At 40.0% G+C, this 24,211-nt stretch overlaps 1 protein-coding gene across 1 annotated transcript in view; it reads left to right on the top strand.

The window, feature by feature from the left end:
* Positions 1 to 24,211, top strand: part of COL21A1 (collagen type XXI alpha 1 chain) — a 406,528-nt gene that overhangs the window by 341,600 nt on the left and 40,717 nt on the right. Inside the window, exon 19 of the mRNA XM_063442941.1 lies at positions 738 to 791. Coding sequence (XP_063299011.1) covers positions 738 to 791 — 54 coding nt within the window. The remainder of the gene's footprint in view (positions 1 to 737; positions 792 to 24,211) is intronic.

Raw genomic sequence — 24,211 nt, 5'->3', positions numbered from 1 at the left:
AGGCCTCTGGAGGACCGATCGGGAACTGCAAAGTTTTCATGCCGAAAATAGGTCCAGGGCATTCCTGGGTCCGCCTGAAGTCTATTCGCGGTTTTGGTCCATGCAAACAAGATGGCCACCACCTGGTGGTTGGCCATAGGATTTGCGGCCACCCAGACGAACACTTAGAGCACAGAGGTTCAAATTGCAACAATGTATAAATTAAGCTTAACAGGGTGGTCTCCGGTTTAAAGTACTTCAGACAGGGCTATTGCAGGGGCCATAATCACAGGGTGGGAGACTGGCAAACAGGCCCCTCCAAAAACTCATGGCAAACTCACAGGAAAAGGGGAGTTTGTTTCAAATGCCATTAGTAATAATATATTTCTACAGATAAATATTATATAACTAATGGATAATAATTATGTAACTATTATTGATATGTGTATTATTATTATTTTATTTATTATTTATAAAATATTTTACCAGGAAAGATACATTGAGATTTCTCTTGTTTTCAAGTATGTCCTGGGTCCACAAATCATTGCATTATTACAGTTAGTGTACAATAAAATACAAAAACAATATTAATATACAATATATACAATAACAACATTGTGCATATAGTAATTTTTCTTCTTCCAGTATTTGCTATGTACTTAATTAAGGCAGGTAAAAATGCAAATATACACTATAGCAGATGAACTATATTAATTTAGTGCAATTTTCTTCAAAAATCTATTTTATGTACCTTCTAGGGTGAAACAGGATCTCAAGGTGAACCTGGGGCCAGAGGTCCTCCTGGGATTCCGGTATGTAGAAATTTATAAAACTAAAAGAGCAAAGCACTAACAGGATATATATAAAAGGAGGGATATAATATGTTGTATGTATGTATGATGTTAGAAAAGGAGCTGAATTACTTAATACACGATTCTTCACTAAGGTTTGCACGTAAATAAGGATAAAAAAAACATGACTTCAAACAATCTAATAGCTTAAAAGAATTTAATCAAAGATTGAAATTCTTATATGTACTAAAGGCAAATAAAGTTGAAATTCTGTTATTTCAACCAAAGGAACACATATAATTTGCAAAGATCAGGTGTTTGCTTTAAAATTTGTAATACATCCAAAGATGGCATACAATCATGTTTCAATTATTGGTTTATATTTCACACCTCTCTGGAAGTAAACCTTTCACGCACAAAGTTAGCAATCAAAATGGTACTAGTGACATCTTTGTGTAACAAAATGGCTTCTGTTATATTTGAATGTAGGAACTGAGGGTGGACTCAAGCCCAAATGAGCTCAGGGGCACCAAGGAAGATTCTATGAGTTTACTCTTGTATGGACGAAAAATAAAAACACCTTTATTGTAGGGTATAAATTCCCCAAAAAAGTAAAGGAAACTTATAAATAATGCTAACACATCTAATAAATCGTATTGAGGGAGGTAGTAATATATACAGCTGAGAAAGGAGTGAGCAATTAAATCTTACACAGTATAATACTTAAGACCCTCTAAACAGGGGTTTCTTTAGGTATCTATGTAATCTGTGTATGAAATAGACAATGCTTGTTGAGGACTAAAAAGCCCTTGAAAGAAATAAGGTAGTATCTTGTACAAGTAGAGCTATTAACTTAGTCAATAGTAGGATTGATACAGTTAGACATTAAAGCCCTAAATATAGTATCAATTGTATCCAGGACTCAGTGGCGTACATACCGGGGTCGCAGGGGTCGCGGCTGCGACCGGGCCCGGCCCACCAGGGGGCCCGGCCGCCCTGCGACCCCGGTATGTATGTCACTGGGCCAGCCTCTTCTCCTGGGGGGCCCAAGAGCCGGCCACCTCAGGGCCCCCCGAGGCTGGCCCTGCTGTCACCCGGCTGGCCGGTCCTGCAGGCGCGCGAGGGAGCACTGTCTCCTAGGTGCTTCCTCTTCAGCTCCCTCGCGCACCGCACTGATACCGGAGCCGGAAGATGACGTCATCTTCCGGCTCCGGTATCAGTGCGGCGCGCGAGGGAGCTGAAGAGGAAGCACTCAGGAGACAGTGCTCCCTCGCGCGCCTGCAGGACCGGCCAGCCTGACTGCCCGCCGGGTGACCGGCCCCCAGGAGCCCAGCAGCACCACTGGACCCCAGGGAATCCCCTCAGCTCTCCCACAGGTAAGGAGGCTGGGGGGATTTAAAAAAAAGGTGTTTGTGAGTGTTAGTGTATGTTAGTGTTAGTGAGTGTGTGTGTTTGTGAGTGTGAGTGTATGTTAGTGTGTGTGAGTGTATGTTAGTGTGTGTGAGTGTATGTTAGTGTGTGTGAGTGTATGTTAGTGTGTGTTAGTGAGTGTGTTAGTGTGTGTGAGTGTATGTTAGTGAGTGTATGTTAGTGTGTGTTTGTGAGTGTGAGTGTGTGTTTGTGAGTGTGAGTGTATGTTTGTGAGTGTGAGTGTATGTTAGTGTGTGTGAGTGTATGTTAGTGTGTGTTAGTGAGTGTGTTAGTGTGTGTGAGTGTATGTTAGTGAGCGTATGTTAGTGTGTGTTTGTGAGTGTGAGTGTGTGTTTGTGAGTGTGAGTGTATGTTTGTGAGTGTGAGTGTATGTTTGTGAGTGTGAGTGTATGTTAGTGTGTGTGAGTGTATGTTAGTGTGTGTGAGTGTGTGTTAGTGTGTGTGAGTGTGTGTGAGTGAGTGTGTTAGTGTGTGTGTGAGTGTATGTTAGTGTGTGTTTGTGAGTGTGTGTGAGTGTATGTTTGTGAGTGTGTGTGAGTGTATGTTAGTGTGTGTTTGTATGTTAGTGTGTGTTTGTATGTTAGTGTGTGTTTGTATGTTAGTGTGTGTTTGTGAGTGTTAGTGTGTGTGTGAGTGTATGTTAGTGTGTGTGAGTGTGTTAGAGTGTGTTATAGTGTGAGTGTGTTATAGTGTGTGAGTGTGTTAGTGTGTGAGTGTATGTTAGTGTGTGAGTGTATGTTAGTGTGTGAGTGTATGTTAGTGTGTGTTTGTGAGTGTTAGTGTGTGTTTGTGAGTGTTAGTGTGTGTTAGTGTTAGATTGTGTGTGTTAGTGTGTGTGTTAGTGTGTTAGTCTTAGAGTGTGTGTGTGTGTGTTAGAGTGTGTTAGTGTGTGTGTCTGTTACTGAGTATGTTTGTGTGCATCTGTTAGTGAGTGTGTATGTATGTCTGTCACTGAGTGTGTGTCTGTCAGTAAATGTGTGCGTCTGTTCATGAGAGTGTGTGTGTCTTAAGCACTTACCTTTCTCCAGCGCCGGACTCCCTTGGCGCTGGGAATCTCTCCGCCCCGATCCGCCTCTCAGCTCCGAATGCGCATGCGTGGCAAGAGCCACGCTCGCATTCAAACCGCCCATAGGAAAGCATTATTCAATGCTTTTCTATGGACGTTCAGCGTCTTCTCACTGTGATTCTCACAGTGAGAATCGCAGAAAATCCTCTAGCGGCTGTCAATGAGACAGCCGCTAGAGGCTGGATTAACCCTCAGTGAAACATAGCCGTTTCTCTGAAACGGCTATGTTTTCAGCTGCAGTTTTAAAACTAGAGACCTGGCACCCAGACCACTTCATTGAGCTGATGTGATCTGGGTGTCTGTAGTGGTCCTTTAAGTGTATGTGTTTATGCATGCACTTGCGTACATACCGCGGTCACACAGGTCGCAGCCCTGCGACCCGGTGCCCGCCGCCATGTGTTGCGGACCCAGCCCGCACAGAGTAAGCGCGCGGGGGGGCCCACGGATCAGTTTTCGCACCGGGGCCCCATGGGTTGTGTGTACGCCACTGCCAGGACTAGCAAGTTTTATGTGATATATTGCTATTGCTTCTAATTACTGGGCTTCACCAAAAGGCCTAAGATGAGCTGTCCATATAAGGGGTTAAAATGCCCCAAACGCTTAGTATATTACTTTGCACAAAGATGGAAAACTTATGCAGTGGTTATAATCTCTACAGGAGATTCTGTAGCCTAGCCTAAGCAACAGATATTCATGCTGTTGCTCCTGTTGGAAAGTTGTTAAACTTTCACCAGAATGCCTAAGATACGCTGTCCATATAAGGGGTTAAATGCCCCAAATGCTTAGTATATTGCTTAGCACACAAATGGAAAGCTTCTGCAGTGGTTATAATCTCTACAGGAGATTCTGTAGTATAGCCTAAGCAACAGATATGCACGCTGTTGCTCCTGTTGGAAAGTTGCTAAACCTTCACCAGAATGCCTGCGATAAGTTGTCTACATAAGGGGTTAAATGCCCCAAGTTGCTCAGTATATTACTTTACAACCACTGGAAAGCTTATGCAGAAATAAAGTACTTATAGTCTCTCCAAGAAATTTCTGCATAACATAAAGAAACGGATATTCACGCTAGTACTCCTGTTGTAGAGTTACTAAACTGAAACATCACGGCCATAAGCTTTAAGAAGCACCAAATTGCTCTAATCTGATATACACATCAGTCTCCTATATTCTCATCTGCCTCCCCCCACCTAGTGAACACACACAAAGTGCTGGTGATAGTTTAAAAAAGCATAACCTAACGCACGTTTCGGCGCTATGCAAGCGCCTTTTTCAAAGGTAAAGGTGACACTGCCGCCGGCTCGTTTTTATAACTCTTTACTTTTGTCCGATAACCAATCACAGGGCGCACCTATTTGGATTCTCTCGCGCCAGAATTATGATGGGCGGTCTATGTATCATAGCTCCGCCCATCCTCGTCATTGGGGGCGTGTGTTGATACTGCCGCCCATGTGATGCTGATGTTATCATGACCATAAAAGGTATGAGGTTACGAGATTTCATTTGTTGCACATTATATACCAATCCTGAAGATCGATTCAGGACACAGTTTAGTTCCCTAAAATTGTGGAGGGCATGTGCATATATTCCTATCACATACCCTTCTATAGCGCAATTTCAGAGATATAGTGTAGTGTACATATCAAGGTATAAAGGCTAGTCATTGCCATAAAGAGAGATTTTATTATTTTTAAAGGAAGGTCGAGGTGTGTAGAGGTAACAGAAGATACCAGCATATAACTTTAAATAATTCCGTTGTCCTCATATCTATCTCTCCTTGCCTTGTTATAAAAAACACATCTCTATCTTATATGGACTGTATATGATATCCCAGGTGACACTGTACGCTCAATATGAATCCCCATTGGGCTCATATGCTTCCCTGCTGAATGATAGGGAGTGTAATTAATGTGCTAGACTAGTGTCACAATATGAGTTAGCTTATGTTAAGTATTGTAACCCTATTGTATCTTAGGTGTTAAATAAAAACTTGGTCACGAGTAAACAAACTCTTATATACATATATACATATTTACAATAATGGATTTCCTAAGGTCACTCAACTAATAAAGGGTGTGAATGTAAACCCCTCGTTGAGTCCTTTGGGTGATAGGGTGTCCAGTTTGTGGATCCAGTAGCATTCCCTTCTTTTGAGTGCCTGGTCCAGATCACCCCCTCTCCTACCCATCTGGATCTTTTCTATGCCCGCAAATTTGATGCAGCGGGGTGTATCCATGTGTTGAGATCTAACGTGTCTGGCTACTGGGGTGTCTCTACTTGATGTCAGTGAGTGGACGTGTTCCATTATTCGTTTCTTGAATGGGCGTATGGTTTTGCCAACGTATTTCATGCCACATTTGCATGTTAGTAGGTAAACCATTCCAAACGTATTGCAATTAAAGAACTGTTTTATGGGGATTGTAGTGGTATCAGTCGAATCCGTGATTGTTTTAGATCCCTTAGCGATGAAGCCACATGCAACACATCTCCCACATTGATATGTGCCCTGCACCGTTAACCAGTTTTTGGATGCATGTCTAGATGTAGATAGATGGCTGGGTACCAGTATGTCTTTTATATTTCTTCCTCTTCTGGCCGTAACAGACACTCTAGAGGGGATGATGTCCCTTAGGTGTGGGTCTTGTGTCAAGAGTGGCCAGAATCGGCTTAAGATCTTTTTCGCTTCCTCCCAACCAGCATCATAGTTGGCTATACATCTAATTTGTTTATCCGTATCCTTTTTATTGTTTTGCAGAAGGGTTTCTCGGTCACTATCCAGTGCCTTTTGGTAGGCTTGTTTGAGGCATCTTATAGGGTACCCTCTTTCTCTGAATCTTTCTCTTAATGCCCTGGGTTTTATCTTGAAATCCTCCGTTGATGAGCAAGCATATGACGATGGCATCTTGACGAAAGAGGAATACTGCAGTATCTTCATAAAATGTCCAACAACTTCAACATTTTATGGCCTCCCTAAAATCCACAAACAATATGAAACACTTACAGCTAGACCCATCGTTTCAGGCTCCAATAATCTCACCAGTAAGGGAAGCATATACGTGGACAGAATCTTACGGCCATATGTAGAAACCCTACTCTCTTACCTCAAGGACACAAAGGATACTCTGAAATACCTAAAATCATTGACGGTACCAAGAGGGTCAGTACTCTGCAGTCTGGACGTAGAAGGCCTGTACTCATCTATCCCACATTCAAGTGGGCTAGACCATGTGGGTTACTTTCTGGAGAAAAGAGGTCCAGAACATGACACCCATACAAAGTTTGTATTAAACCTACTGAGATTCATCTTGACTCACAATTTCTTCTTATTCCAGAATAAGTACTTTCACCAGGTGCAGGGGACATCTTGTGCCCCTGCATATGCCAACCTGCACCTGGGTTGGTGGGAAAATGAGGTGGTATTCTCTGCACAAAATTCACATTATACAGATTTCATCTATGTATGGAAACGGTACATAGATGATATCCTAGTGATATGGACAGGTACCAAGCAATACTTTGAGGAATTTGTAGCAACATTAAATGTGAACAACATAAACTTGAAATTCACCATGGAATTTGGTGATCAAGCCCTCAATTTCCTTGACTGTACATTCACAATAACCGAATCCTTGAAGATCAACACCACCCTCTTCCGTAAACCTACTTCAACAAACAATATGCTTAGATGGGAGAGCTATCATCCCATCCCTCTGAAAAGAGGTATTCCAGTGGGACAGTACCTCAGGTTAAGAAGAAATTGCTCAAGCATATGAGCCCAATGGGGATTCATATTGAGCGTACAGTGTCACCTGGGATATCATATACAGTCCATATAAGATAGAGATGTGTTTTTTATAACAAGGCAAGGAGAGATAGATATGAGGACAACGGAATTATTTAAAGTTATATGCTGGTATCTTCTGTTACCTCTACACACCTCGACCTTCCTTTAAAAATAATAAAATCTCTCTTTATGGCAATGACTAGCCTTTATACCTTGATATGTACACTACACTATATCTCTGAAATTGCGCTATAGAAGGGTATGTGATAGGAATATATGCACATGCCCTCCACAATTTTAGGGAACTAAACTGTGTCCTGAATCGATCTTCAGGATTGGTATATAATGTGCAACAAATGAAATCTCGTAACCTCATACCTTTTATGGTCATGATAACATCAGCATCACATGGGCGGCAGTATCAACACACGCCCCCAATGACGAGGATGGGCGGAGCTATGATACATAGACCGCCCATCATAATTCTGGCGCGAGAGAATCCAAATAGGTGCGCCCTGTGATTGGTTATCGGACAAAAGTAAAGAGTTATAAAAACGAGCCGGCGGCAGTGTCACCTTTACCTTTGAAAAAGGCGCTTGCATAGCGCCGAAACGTGCGTTAGGTTATGCTTTTTTAAACTATCACCAGCACTTTGTGTGTGTTCACTAGGTGGGGGGAGGCAGATGAGAATATAGGAGACTGATGTGTATATCAGATTAGAGCAATATGGTGCTTCTTAAAGCTTATGGCCGTGATGTTTCAGTTTAGTAACTCTACAACAGGAGTACTAGCGTGAATATCAGTTTCTTTATGTTATGCAGAAATTTCTTGGAGAGACTATAAGTACTTTATTTCTGCATAAGCTTTCCAGTGGTTGTAAAGTAATATACTGAGCAACTTGGGGCATTTAACCCCTTATGTAGACAACTTATCGCAGGCATTCTGGTGAAGGTTTAGCAACTTTCCAACAGGAGCAACAGCGTGCATATCTGTTGCTTAGGCTATACTACAGAATCTCCTGTAGAGATTATAACCACTGCAGAAGCTTTCCATTTGTGTGCTAAGCAATATACTAAGCATTTGGGGCATTTAACCCCTTATATGGACAGCGTATCTTAGGCATTCTGGTGAAAGTTTAACAACTTTCCAACAGGAGCAACAGCATCTATATCTGTTGCTTAGGCTAGGCTACAGAATCTCCTGTAGAGATTATAACCACTGCATAAGTTTTCCATCTCTGTGCAAAGTAATATACTAAGCGTTTGGGGCATTTTAACCCCTTATATGGACAGCTCATCTTAGGCCTTTTGGTGAAGCCCAGTAATTAGAAGCAATAGCAATATATCACATAAAACTTGCTAGTCCTGGATACAATTGATACTATATATATATATTTTTTTTAAATTCTTTATTTTTTTCGTGCAAGAGATATTATTACAAGCTTTCATGCTTTGCCACAGCAGCAGTAGCATGTACCAAGCTAAAACACGGTTAAACAATTGTGGCATAAGATATAGTTGCACATTTTTTTTTTTTAAGCTAGTCAAGAAAAAATAAACGAACAATAGTCAGTGGAGTAACAATAAACATGTGATGCGAGGGCAAGCTGTACTGGCTGACTATATGTGCTTTTTCAATTGATACTATATTTAAGGCTTTAATGTCTAACTGTATCAATCCTACTATTGACTAAGTTAATAGCTCTACTTATACAAGATACTACCTTATTTCTTTCAAGGGCTTTTTAGTCCTCAACAAGCATTGTCTATTTCATACACAGATTACATAGATACCTAAAGAAACCCCTGTTTAGAGGGTCTTAAGTATTATACTGTGTAAGATTTAATTGCTCACTCCTTTCTCAGCTGTATATATCACTACCTCCCTCAATACGATTTATTAGATGTGTTAGCATTATTTATAAGTTTCCTTTACTTTTTCGGGGAATTTATACCCTACAATAAAGGTGTTTTTATTTTTCGTCCATACAAGAGTAAACTCATAGAATCTTCCTTGGTGCCCCTGAGCTCATTTGGGCTTGGGTCCACCCTCAGTTCCTACATTCATTTCGTAATCAAGGTATCTAAGATTCTGTGGACACACTATAGATCCTGTTTATCAGGAGTCTCATTACTTTATAATTATTCTGTTATATTTGGCAAATTTCTGCAAATTTGGTCCAACTGAATTATGGAAATGTAATTAAACCAAATATTTAGGCAGATAACTGCCAAGTTTGTCTAATTATCGCTGTATTTGAATGCACAGTTGTGTATTTCTATTCCTTCAGGACAGGCTGAAATCTGGTCTACATTCAGCCTAACAGGCTGTCCTGGAAAATATACTGCTGTAGTACACATAGATGTCTAGGTTGAAAAAATGTCCATGAAGCTCAACTGTGATGCCCATTATTTTATGCTGTAGATCCAAAAGAAGGCAACATCCAAACATTGAAACATTCTGAGAACAATGCTGTATTTTGCAGTATGTATGTCTCCAGATGGTATTAGATTATTACAGATTATTTCCAGAGATTTCTGACTACCTATAAACAGTTCCAAGAATGTTTTAAGGAACAATACAAAAAAATCTCCCTGACAAGAAATAGCAATAGTAATAATTTGGGTTGATTCAGATTATGCCAAAATGTTGGAAAACACAATTTTCAACCTGCTGCATCTCAAACTACAATCTGGAAGGTAAACACGCAGAATAACCCGGCTCTTAGACAGCAGACATTGTCTTGAAAAAGTCCTCCAGCTAGGACGAAACGCGTAGACGTGCTGTCTGCTACCTCACCACACCGCCGACGGATTTGAACTTCCCAGCCGATTCGTCCTTTACGACCCGCCATTGATTTTCGGCAAGCGACCTGGCGAGAACGGCCTTTTTCCTGCAGCCCTCACGGTTTGGAGTTTATGTGCTCCCAGTTTCTCACCCGATGGTCGGACGGATAGGGTAAGTTGCTGAAGTGATATCCCCATAGTTTTCCATATCTGGATGTGATTTTTCACCTTTGGGGCCATCCCTATCGCTTCCCTCTTAGTCTTGACCAGGGTGTTTGGCTGGTGTTTGAGCTCCCTCTCCGTAAGACGGCTTGGTCGTCTGGGCACTATCCGTTTATCCACTTATATATTTTTTCACGGACTGGACTGGAGCCTACTGCTTGAACTTTTTTGAGTTCACATATAGTTTTTATGCTAATGTGCACATCTCGGATTTTTTACATCAGTCCTTTGTCGACAAGAATATGAATAAGGGGCCCCTTACTATTCATCACGATTACATCTGATACTGGACGTTTTGAGATGTTGTTTCATTTTTTATGATTGGTTTATTATACAATAAATGATATTTTGTTATACTCTTATATATATGTGTAGAGTATTCTGATTCAGATAAGACTCACCCAGTACATTCAATTGTGGTTTATGGTGGTCATTGTGGTGATCTCGGCGAGATTGGTCATTTTTAAGTTTATTGATATTTTCATCTTGATTTTTATGTAGATCTGCATAATTAATTGGAGCGCTCACATACCAGTTATATCTTTTCGGTTTCATTTAATAAGTCGCTCCCTTGTATGTGACGCAGCCCTACTGTTATTTCATCCCATTGGGTATATTTATTTCTCACTGTCAGTCCATATTACATTTACATTTTGTTTTCTGTGTTCTGAGCGCCGTTTTGGTCTGACATTGAGTATACCGATTAGCCTTTCCATCCCCTGTTCAGATTTTAATAGTTTATTTCTACTCAGTTACGATTATGCCCCTCCTTAGCCTTACAGAAAGGAATAGCAGAAGGTTAAATTTATTAATAGAAAAAGATAAAGATGAGAACTTTTCCTCCCACATATCAGAACCTTCCCTAAAATCCCTATTTTTCGAGTTAGAGAAACAACTAAAAACTGAGATGAGGGATTGGTGGGATCATGCATTGTTAGAAAAATATCTTGATCAAAAACTGATCCCAAGAGGCCTGAGGTTTGACAAGAAACCTTTTTTTACGGACCATTCTGAATTGGAAAATGAATGGTTGGTAGCCTTAGATAACTGCTCTATGATACTCATGAGAATTCTGGTTAGGTATAGAGAATACAGATTGAAAAAGACTGAAAAGGAGATCGAAATAATTCATTCAAAGATCAATACCACTGACCAACCCGACTCAATAACAGAGTTGGATACTACTATGAACAATAGGATTATTAGATTTGAGAAAGACCTGGTCACCAAAAAGAACACCAAATACACAAGGGACCTAAAGGACTATGCAAGTGGCTGCATCAGAAATTGGCAAAGAAAGACCTTGAGATCGAAAAGGGACACAACTACTCCTTTTCCGAGGAAGGATTCTAGAAGTCAATACCCTGACCATTTCCAGCCAACTAAAGGAAAAAGGAGTACCAACTATGCTAATCGCTCCTATGGATTCAAGAGAACTCCCCAATGGAGCCCGAAGACCTATGCTGAAGCTGTCCAATCCAAACCATACAATTCCTTCAATCAGAACCACCGTACCAGAAATAATCACTATCAGAAAGAGAAAGGTACTCATTATACCGCCAATACACCTCATCGTGACCGATGGAGGAGACAGGACAACCCCAACTTTATCCCCTTATTGGAGACCACAGACCGAGGTTCCATGGAGGGGTCAGGTCCCCGGACCAAGCATGAGGAACTAGGAGCGCGTCCCAAACCCCCCAGAGTTCTCCACCGGGATAATCCAGTTGAGGCTCATTTTTTAGAAGAGAGCCCTGTGGATCGACCCAAAACGTTCCCACTTTTTTCCAAAATAGGGAGCAAGAAAAGAGATGCACCCACAGGGGAACGAGAGGAAAGGGAAACAAACCCCAACAAGATGAGATGCCTCCCATAACTGGAATTTTCAACCTATCCACCCATGTATTGACCGCACCTGAGATCTCCTTACTCAACAAGGGTCTGAGTTTTGCTCCGTTTAGGAATCCGGATATCCTAGATCTATTTCGAGATCTTAACCAATTTATTAGAAAATTAACCTTAACCAGGTCGTTTAATATCAAGGATGCCAATAGCGTTCACACGGCTTCGTTCTTTCTAAATGATCCACAAGATAAAATCATTCTGAAGAACCTGATGAGCCTACTAAATGATCAAACTGAAGCCCTTGGGGAAGTTGATGCCCTGGAGGTGTTGGAGGCTAGTGTATCTACAGGACTTAAAACTCGTTCTACATACTATCCTCTAGCCGACAAAGGAGGGTTCATTCCTATCTTCTATGAATTGGTTATGAAGGATTTTAAACACCTGGTCCTGGATCTTGAGAAGCAACAGAAAGATCGTAAATTGGAACACAATCTTACTAATCTCGAAATGTCAGCCCTAAAGGGCCTTAAAAAGGATAATAACATCATCATAAAGGGAGCAGACAAGGGAGGAGGGATTGTCCTTCTCAATAGAGAGGACTACTTGGGTGAAGCCAATCGAATTCTTGGAGACCAAGAATACTATCAAGTTCTTACCTTCAACCCCTCAACCCGCTTTACCAAAGAATTACGGATTTGGGTAAATAAGATGTTTGACATGAAGGTTATTGACAAAATGGAGAAAGGTTTCCTCCTCTCTGGTGAAGGCAATATCCCCATTTTTTATTTTCTCCCCAAGATTCATAAATCTCTCACCAACCCGCCGGGGAGACCCATCATTTCATCTATTGGTTCTCTGACTGCACCACTCTCAAAATGGGTAGACACTCACCTTCAAAAAATTATGATTCACCTCCCCTCCTACATTAAAGATACAGGACACGTGTTGTCTCTGATGCAGGAGGTTGTGTGGCAGGAGAACTTCTGCTGGCTAACGATTGACGTGGCGGCCTTATACTCCAACATTGACCACCAGTTAGGTTTGAAAGCGGTCAAACATTTCCTTTTGGAAGACCCCCTTCTTCCACGATTTCAAGTGGAAGCCATTGTTGAAAGTATATCCTTCATTTTAACCCACAACTATTTTAGTTTCAATGGGCAATTTTATTTACAGAAGAAAGGGACAGCAATGGGGGCGAGCTTTGCCCCAGCATACGCCAACATCTTTATGGGTTTATGGGAGCATTCCAACATCTACCATAACCCTATCTGGAAGAGGCACCTGAAATTCTATAAACGCTTCATTGATGACATCCTGATCATTTGGGAAGGTGATCTAAATGAAGCTGAGGAGTTCGTTCAAAGTCTCAATAACAACGAGTGGGGGCTCTCCTTCACGAGCAACAAAAATAGATCTACTATTGAATTTCTGGATTTAATCCTGAGTGGGAAACCTGGTTATGTCCACACCAGAACATATAAAAAACAGGTGGATGTTAATGGTTTTTTACACTCCACGAGTGGTCATCATCCTACGTGGATTAATAATATCCCGTTTAGCCAGTTCACCAGGCTCCAACGCAATTGTTCCTTTTTGGAGAATTTTGAAGAGGAGTCGTTGGACCTTTGCCAGCGATTTCTGGATAAGAATTATGACCCTAGCATCATTGGTCGGGCGTACCAGAAGGCTAGAGGGCTCAATAGAGATTCCCTTATCAACCAGCGTAAAATTGGAATGGACGGAAAGAACTCTATAATTATCCCTGGGTTTGCAGCTGATATACTGATTTCATCACCTTCCCCCTCAGTCAAACATAGGGAGATTCTATCTCTATTGGAGAATCATCCGATAATAAGGAGACCTAAACCGAGGATAGACTTTCACATCAATACTAGAGAGGTGGGTCAGAATAAAGGTCCCATCTTCTCGACAACGTACAATAGGGCGTACAACCAGATCATTCATATCCTAAACAATCATTGGTCTATTCTGCGGTTGGATCCATGGCTTCGTTTCAGTATCCCTGAAGTACCCAGAGTAACATTCCGTAAAAATAGGAATCTAAAGAACCTATTGGCCCCTTCCAAATTTCCGACTGCAAAAACTAATCAAACATCGATATTATGTGAAGCAGGAAATTTCAAATGTGGTGCCACCCGATGCTTAACCTGCCAACACATATGTCACGGAAAAAAGAATTTTCCCCCTTCCTCTAAAGATGAGAACTTCCATACAACCACTAGAATCTCGTGCAATACCTCATTTGTGGTATATCTGTTGATATGTACTTGTGACTTGCTATATGTAGGTCAGACTTCGAGACCATTAAAAGCCAGGTTCAGGGAACACAGACGAGCCATCAGCAACCGTGATAAAAAATCTCCAGTAGCCAGACACTTCCAAATGGCCCATGACAGTAACCCTTCACAGCTTTTAGTAATGGGCATCGAGCATATTGCAGAGAATATACCCAATAGAAAATTAGCCTTAATTACAGCAGAAACTAAATGGATCTTTAGACTCAACACACTTACTCCTAATGGGTTAAATGAAGAAGTGGAATGTAACATTTAAAATTTGGAAGACATACTTATTTGTCCCTGTGAGTGAAAGATCTTTCACTGTCTCTATATGTGGGAGAGGATGAATCGGGAATCACATATATATTACGATTCACCTTAGACCCCATGGTCTTTTTAACACTTATATGAATCCTATATGAGTGTTCAGCATTTTTTTCCCAATGTTCTTTTTCTTAATTATACATATAAATATATATACAAAAATATAGTGCTCAACATTTATTTTAATGTTCTTGTTCCTAATCTAATATATATAAATAACAGATTTTTATAAAACAATTGAACTATATTATCATTATTATTATTTTTAAAAAAAGGCTCACAAATCAAGATTGATTAATTATCTCTGTTAAACTTGAGATTGAAATATTTTATTAGTAAAAATAAAAGTAAAAATAAAAATATATTTTTAATCTTTATTTTATGTCTATATATATATAATTTTTCGATGTTAATAATATGAGATTGTCCTAATAAGGATATATGTTTTCATTTATTATATTTTGTGTTTCTCTATCCACTTGCAGCATATTTTATTTTAGATCTGTAATGATCTCAGTTTATCAATTAACAATTATGACCATTTACTTTAGATCTGTAATGATCTCAGTTTATCAATTAACAATCATGACCATTCTATGAATCAATTAACAATCATGACCATTCTATGAATCAATTAAGAGTGGGTATATAAACCCGGCTCTTAGACAGCAGACATTGTCTTGAAAAAGTCCTCCAGCTAGGACGAAACGCGTAGACGTGCTGTCTGCTACCTCACCACACCGCCGACGGATTTGAACTTCCCAGCCGATTCGTCCTTTACGACCCGCCATTGATTTTCGGCAAGCGACCTGGCGAGAACGGCCTTTTTCCTGCAGCCCTCACGGTTTGGAGTTTATGTGCTCCCAGTTTCTCACCCGATGGTCGGACGGATAGGGTAAGTTGCTGAAGTGATATCCCCATAGTTTTCCATATCTGGATGTGATTTTTCACCTTTGGGGCCATCCCTATCGCTTCCCTCTTAGTCTTGACCAGGGTGTTTGGCTGGTGTTTGAGCTCCCTCTCCGTAAGACGGCTTGGTCGTCTGGGCACTATCCGTTTATCCACTTATATATTTTTTCACGGACTGGACTGGAGCCTACTGCTTGAACTTTTTTGAGTTCACATATAGTTTTTATGCTAATGTGCACATCTCGGATTTTTTACATCAGTCCTTTGTCGACAAGAATATGAATAAGGGGCCCCTTACTATTCATCACGATTACATCTGATACTGGACGTTTTGAGATGTTGTTTCATTTTTTATGATTGGTTTATTATACAATAAATGATATTTTGTTATACTCTTATATATATGTGTAGAGTATTCTGATTCAGATAAGACTCACCCAGTACATTCAATTGTGGTTTATGGTGGTCATTGTGGTGATCTCGGCGAGATTGGTCATTTTTAAGTTTATTGATATTTTCATCTTGATTTTTATGTAGATCTGCATAATTAATTGGAGCGCTCACATACCAGTTATATCTTTTCGGTTTCATTTAATAAGTCGCTCCCTTGTATGTGACGCAGCCCTACTGTTATTTCATCCCATTGGGTATATTTATTTCTCACTGTCAGTCCATATTACATTTACAAACACGCAGAATAAATCCAATATTGTAATTCTGTAAACATTCATAGTTTTGGTATTCTCCATCAGCACTAAAGTGAGTGTGTGTGTATGCAGTCACAGTCACAATCACATCATGGAGCGTTCTTTCTACATCCATGGTTTTGTCATAGAACCCTTATTTTGTTGTCTCTGTTCAGCCATATCATAGGAGAAGCACCACTCTCCACTACATTTGCAATGTAAGATTTCCACATCAATGTGTTCCTTTCATGTCTATTAAAATTCCACACTAATGTCAAATGTGCATTCTCCAACTGCAGCAAAAGAGAATTGCATTATCTGCAGAATGGATAGGATTTGTGAAATGGCTGTGGAGTAATAGTATGTCTTGAGATTAGGTACTTCCATCCTCCCACCATCCACGCAAGTCATATTGACCCATGAGACAACCTTGGCATCTTACGAAAAGTGTGTTTGGTAGTGCTATCTAAAAGGGATATAAATAACATAAAACATACATACAAGTAAAACTCTGTGTATCAAGTGCATGGAAACTGAATTTTCACCTACCCTTTCCTTTGTGACGGATAAATTGAGCATTAGGAGATGTCCCATAGGATAACAGGGTCAGTCACCACTAATTTTAAAGTGTGGTCCCATTGGCCAACTGTGCCTCACCTAATTGACCCAATCAAGTGAGTGAATTGACTCCAATTGCAGGCCCCTTTATGGGGTTATGCCCATCTAATCAGGCTTGGAGAATTAAACTACACAGCAAGGACTGTACAAGTTGTGATCAAAACAAAATGTAAACAAAACCTGAATTTTTTACTATATATCTGTTCAACCGTAATTCACCTCTTTCATATTAAGTACACACTTCTTCTATATCATTTTATTCAGCAAAAACAGGACTTCTATTTAACATCAAATATTTAGCTATGAAACATAATTTAATATGAATCAAATATAAAAAAAAATAAGAAATTGTTATGCTTCAAGAATGCTTAGACAAGATGGAGGAACACAACTGCAGAATTAATAGGTAGTACTATACCTTTAAGAAAAACAAAAAGAAAATGCCATGAACAAGAGACCGATATGGATAAGTATAGATAAGTTACTCTGGGAGTCCATAAGCATTTCTGAACAGATGTGTTTTGAGGGACTTCTTAAACAGTTGAAGACTAGGGGAGAGTCTGATGGGGATTGGCAGGCTGTTCCAAAGGAATGGAGCCACGCACGAGAAGTAGTAAGCAGTAAGAGTGCAAACAGCGGACAGGAGAAGGTCATCAGCAGAGCAGAGAGACCGAGAAGGGACATATCTATGAATCAGTGAAGAAATATAACAGGGGCTAGAGTTGTTTAAAGGTTTATAGGTTAGGGTTAGTATTTTGAATTGACACCTATAGGGTATTGGAAGCCACTGTAAGGATCGACAGAGGGGCAAGGTATGGGAGGAGCGACGGGTGAGACAAATCAGTCTGGCAGTAGCATTCATTACAAATTGTAGCAAGGCAGTTATGCTTCTGGGGAGACCATCTAGTAGAGAATTACAGTAATCCATGAGAGAGATTACCAGAGCAGAGCTCCTTGGCAGCATCTTGGGGGAGAAAGGGGCGGATGCATTTTTTTAAGGTGGAAACAGGTTTTAGCAACATGCTGGATATGAGACGCAAAGGTGTGGCCAAGGTCAAAGATAATGCCAAGACAACAAGCTTCCAAAGATGAACTGATGCAAGTACCATCAACTCACAATGAAAGTGAAGGAGAAGGATCAGCATTATGAGGGGGAAAATAAGAAGCTCAGTTTTAGAGAGATTGAATTTCAGAAAGCGAGAGGACATCCAGTCAGAGATTGAAGAAAGGCAAGCAGTGACTTGGTGTAGGACCATGGGGGAGATATTGGGGAGGAGAGATATATGTGGGTGTCATCAGCATACAGATGGTAGTAGAATCCAAATGAGTTAATGAGTTTGCCAAGAGAGGCAATATGAAGAGAGAACAGAATGGGATTAAGAACAGATCCTTGGGGTACTCCAACTGAGACAGGATGAGGATAGGAGATTTCATTGCAAAAGGAGACATTGAACGAACATTGAGAAAGACAGGAGGAGAACCACGAGAGGACAGTGTAACAGAGACTCTGGGATTGGAGAGTTTGGAGATAGTTTTAAAGTGTTAAAGGTGGCAGAGAGGTCAAGAAGAATTAGTATGGAGTAGTGACCATTGGATTTAGCTACTATAAGGTCATTTGTAACTTTGGAGTAAAGACAAGTCTTTCTAGAAGCTTTGAGGAAAAAGGAAGCAGGGATATGGGACGATAGTTGGAAGGGATAGGAGAAAGCACCTTCAATAGGGACAAGAACATCAGGACTGGACCATGGAGCAATGGAAGAAGATTGACTGGTCTGATGAATGACATCTTCTTTTAGATCAGGTGGATGGTCCATTGCGTTGTTTACCTGGGGAAGAGATGGCTGCTGGATGCACTTTGGGAAGAATGCAGGCCACCGGAGGTAGTGTTATGCTTTGGCAATTTTCTACAGGGAAACCAAGGATACTGGCATGCATACCTACCTAGAGATTGCTGCAGACCACATACACCCCTTCATGGCATATATGCTCCCTGATGGCAGTGGCCTCTTTCAGCAGGATAATGCAGCCTGCCATACTGCACACATTGTTCAGAAATGGTTTGAGGAACATGACAGAGAGTTCAAGGTGTTGCCTTAGCCTCTAAATTCCCCAGATCACCGATTGAGCCTCTGTGGCATGTGATGGAACAACAAAATCAATCCATAGATCTGCTGCCAATGTCATGGTGCCAGAAACCACAGGACACACTAAGAGGTCTTGTGGAGTCCATGCTCCAACACATTTAAGCTGTTTGGCAGCACAAGGGGGGTCTACATGATATTAGGCAAGTGGTTTTAATGTTGGGGCTGGTCAGTACATTTATAATATAAACATACAAAGTACATACAGTGCATACGAAAAACACTTAACCATATGTTTAAATGTTTTTTCGAAAAATAAAGAAGTTAAAGTTGTGTTCAAAGGAATTGATTTATTATTTATATATGTTACATGTAGTTAGTTTTCATTTTAGTACTCTAGCTCAGCTCTCCCCTCTATTGCGGAACAGCCCTTCTGTATGTTAAATTGTTATCATGCTGATTTTTCTGGATTTATAATTCGCTTTTGGAAACCACACATGCATTTCAAATTATAAAGTATTCTGTACTGAAATAAAGACATAGGAAGATAAATTTAAAGGCAAAACAGGTGCTATTCGAGAGCAAAGAGAAAAATGAGGAGCAATCACCATGTCTCAACATTTAGCACCTTTTTGCACCAAAAAAAGCATCTGTTTTATTCTGATAAATCTCCCCTAATATATTATATTGTTAACATATACAATGGTATATAAAAATGTTACCAAATTGTGCATTTACAAGGATAAGAACCTTCCCATGAAGCTCCCAGCCCTCTCAGTCTACTATTGTCAACTCAGTATGTTGCTCTGAAGAGTCCTGAGATTTGCCAAATTTACTATAAAATGATTTGATAAAACACCAGGAGATGGTGTCTTGTATTGTAGACATTATATATTATATTATCATAGTATTATAACCATTATTTTATGGTAATTTGCCACTTTAAATAATGATATTTAACACTTATTGGCATAAAATGAAAACATTAGTATACTTTTTTTTACTGATCTACAAGGCAATCCATTTTTTTTAGATAGCATCAATGCCTCTGGTGAATTGCACACTCTTGATTTTTCTAAGTAAATTACATGAACACTATACACTTGCCAGTAATCTTACATAACACTTGACAGAGCTGGTGTAATGTAATAAATCCACCAGAATTCATAGACAGGCGTGGGGTCATGTCTGCTCTACAGAATCCAAGTAAGTATTCTAAGTACAATCAGATGAATATTTTTTTTTGTACATAGTGAAACAACTGCAAATGAAACAGCTGTGATAAGATTCTTATGTTCTATATTCAAAGGTTTAAAATGAAATGTAAAAAAAAATGTGTAGCAGTGAAGCAATGGATTATGGGATGTTAATAGGCAAGGGACTCTGGAAAGTGAGAATCTATGGCTAGAGCTCTGTGCATGTTTCCAAGTGTCTGGAATATAGGTGTCTAGGACAAAAGTGTAAATCCATTGACTTTTCCCTGTAATTTGTAAAATACAAATCAATGTAAAAACAAGCTTATCCCATGAAACCCCATAACATTCCTTTTTGTTATAGAAATGGATTTTAGATTGTAGAAACAAATGTCCAAGGATATCAGTCTGCTCCTTTACCTCTCTGCAAAGGACTTAAAATGGCTGACCTCACTTCCTTCCTTCCACACAGGAAGCAAGTTTGACAAAACTTTATTAATGCTTTCTAAGAGTCACGGGGGGGGGGGGGGGGGGACAATCATGCCAGCTGGTAAAAAATATATAATCATTGATGTGGTAGCAGCCAGCAAGTTGTGTATTACAGAAATTAGTTGTCATTGTAGTTGACATATTCAGTGTTATTTTTAAAAAGTAGCATTGCTAGAAATGTCATGCTGTTATTTTTGCCACACTGTATGTGACAAAAATGGTATTTCTGCATTTGCGCTGGTTCAGGTTGGAATAAGAAAAAGAGCTTTCTCCGATTTCTATAAAGTATGAATGGATACATGAAAAATGTATATTGTATTTCTTTATATTATCTAATGTTTTTATGGAGTTTTGAACAGGACTCTGTAACATTTTAGACTTTGTAGTTAAGGGGTTAAACAAAGAAACAAGATGCCAAGGTCAATATTTGAGTTGTAATGACTCTTAACATATTTAATACTCTAGCTAGAATACTTGTTTAGCTCACTTTTGTATTTTTGGATGCAGAGATCGATGGAAATAGCAAAGGGAGAAACTACATTAACTCCAGATGCAGATCCTTGGGAATTCCCTTTTGGAAAATATGAGTTTGGAATGATTTTTGTGTATTTCAAACTATTCTTGGAAATACAATTTTCTAAAGAAAGAGAAAGAAACCACTAAAGCATTAATTGTTACTAAGAACCTGGTTCCTGTAAAGTTTTATAAAATCATCAGATAAAGCTAATAAATAATATAATTACAATAATATCATAATACATATAATATACATTTAGCTTCATTAAGGATTTATTATTTTACTCTTAAATCAAGTTGATACTCTAAAATAATGACTTTTTTTCTTATGTAGTTGTTCAGCTAGTTTTACAATAAATTGCATATGGAATTATATCACCGATGATAGTTGTAAGTGGCAGTTACAATTGGAAACATTCATTTTCATTGACTTGACCTGTTTTCTAGCTTTATGTTGTTTACATGATTAAATCAACGCTGTCAGCCTCAACTTATCTTGCTTATCTTACTTCATACATAAGGCAAAGTAGGGTCTACTATTGTCTACTAATGGTGAGACAATATCTATGGCGGCTCCTGCAATCTCGATGGATACTCATTGAAGACATTAATGGTGCATTCGCATGGATGGCATCGATGTCAGCTTCTGACAAATGAAGCTCCAAGAGCTAAAGAAAGAAGATAGTAGCACCTGGAGGGAACAGGATCAGTTAAGAATATTTACCCTTTGCTGCACCACCAAGCCTCTGCATGCCAGAAGGAGATGTCACCATTGGGGGTCTTCGAAATATATGCAAAGACCCCATAAGGTGACAGAGCCACTTTAATTTTTACAGGTGCTGGTGTGAGAAAAGAAATGAGTCAAAGTTATAAAGTAGGCAGTCACTTTAACCTTTAAAGCATGGAGTTAAGAAGATTGCAGAGTGAAAACTCAGTTAGTAAATCACTGCTTTTGGATGGAGTGAGCATTGCTAGTATGCCACCAACTCCTTAAAAAAATATAAATAATAAACTTATCTGAGATCTAGCACGGTGGCCATGTTCTCCCTGCAGCCCAATCCTACCTCCATGTAATGCTATTCTGCTTGAAGAGGGAGGAATGTCCTGAGGACAGGCTGAGCAATGGACTTTAGGTTATTTGTGTTGATGACAGACACCAAATATTTACAAAATGAACATTAATCAGCCCCAAACCATGACCACTTAAAGTCACTGAGGTCATGGTTCTTGTAGTTACCCTTTAATACTGCCAATGAGAAATCAGTCTGTACCAAATATAAAAAAATTTATAGAACCAAAACAGGAGAAGCCAGGAGTTAAGCTAGGAGGCATCCACATAGAAGCTTGCTATTTCCCCACATCAACACACAATTGGTGTGGGGAAACGGGAAGCTGTAGTTATTCTGGGACTATAGTAGCCCTTTAAGTGGGTGAAAAAGATGAGGATGAGTTAGCTCTGTTGACTACTGGCTCCTATTCAAGACGTGAATGATTGCCCAACAATTATTTTTACCACTGATAATTTAAAGTTGCAAATCAAATGAAATCATTATTACAAGTCTTTGATAAATAGGCCATTGTTCCCCTCACCTCTTTTCAGCCCCAATACTCCCTTGGCACTGCTCACCTCTCTGTTTCCCATGATATATTTGAGGAGACATGGCCTCCTCTGGCTATCAGTGATCGTCCAATCCAATGTTCCTCACAGAGGAACATTAGGGACCTGATGCGTACATTTCTCAGTATGTACCATTGGGTAATAAATATAAAAGTGAGCCTTAGAGGTAGAGCGAAGGGTAGCACCTTTGACTTGGAGGGACACAGACAAGGGAGTAGCAACACTTGAGAGAGGCCAGACCAGAAGTTCTGTTTTGGACATGTTCAGTTTAAAGGGACACTATAGTCACCTGAACAACTTTAGCTTAATGAAGCAGTTTTGGTGTATAGAACATGCCCCTGCAGCCTCACTGCTCAATCCTCTGCCATTTAGGAGTTAAATCCCTTTGTTTATGAACCCTAGTCACACCTCCCTGCATGTGACTTGCACAGCCTTCCATAAATACTTCCTGTAAAGAGAGCCCTATTTAGGCTTTCTTTATTGCAAGTTCTGTTTAATTAAGATTTTCTTATCCCCTGCTATTTTTTTTTTTTAAATTTGACAATTTTTATTTTTTATGCGGTTAAGGGTACAGAAAAGAAGAGGGAAGGCAGGGGGGGAAGGTAAACAGATTTCATCCATGCATGTTACAATTCGAATACAGCTGGCAGTGAGTATTTAAGTAGCGTGTACTACACTTATTCACATAAACCGATTGTTACATCCTTCATGGGACAGAGTGTTCTGGTGGCACCTATGACACATTTCCCTATGGGATCTAGCAGGATGGCCCTAATCTTTGTGTTCTAGTTCCACACTCTGGTCGCTTCCTCTAACCCAATTGCGAGGTGCTGTCTCACTTATGAATTCTATATACAGTATTATTGGTAGGTTACATTTGCTTTCATTTATTACCCGATCTCCATGATTTCCACATGTCCCATGCTGCCTGGGCGGTGTTCGCCGGTGGGAACAGCGTTTTTAAGCCCGTTTCAAACGAGCGTTGTGTATCTAATTCTGCAGTGACTCGTTGTATATTAGGGGTGGCTGTTTGTTTCCAATGTTGCGCGATTAAGCGTTGCGCTGTTAAAAAGATATGCAGCAGGAGTTTTTGTGTGGCCCTGGGCAGTCCTTTCGGGAGGTCCGTTATCAACATCTGCTGGGGCTCAAAGGGAAGAATGCAACTAGTTGCCGCTTGGGCAAGTTTGTGGACCCCTGCCCAGAAGGTTTGGAGGTGGGGGCACGTCCACCAGACATGTAAGACAGTGCCTTCCGCCCCATTGCAGCGCCAGCACTTATTGGGAGTGTTAAGAAAAATTTTGTGCAGCCTGTTCGGTACCATGTACCATCTATAAATAGTTTTGTAAAGTTGTTCTAGGTGTGTAGATGATTTGATCAGGAGTTGAGGCAATCGGAATATACGTTCCCAATCTTTGCTCGAGATGGAGCAGTTCAGGTCTGATTCCCACAGTAATGCTATTTTTGAGGCAGCAAAGGGCAGATGGCGTGACAGTAGTCTGTAACACACGGAGATCGGTTTACACATAGTGGGGAGCAATCCCTTAATAAGCATCTGTTCCCATATATTTGGAATT

Source organism: Pelobates fuscus, chromosome 2 (assembly GCF_036172605.1).
Source record: "Pelobates fuscus isolate aPelFus1 chromosome 2, aPelFus1.pri, whole genome shotgun sequence".
Lineage (NCBI taxonomy): Eukaryota > Metazoa > Chordata > Amphibia > Anura > Pelobatidae > Pelobates > Pelobates fuscus.
This window is presented reverse-complemented; position numbering and strand designations above follow the sequence as displayed.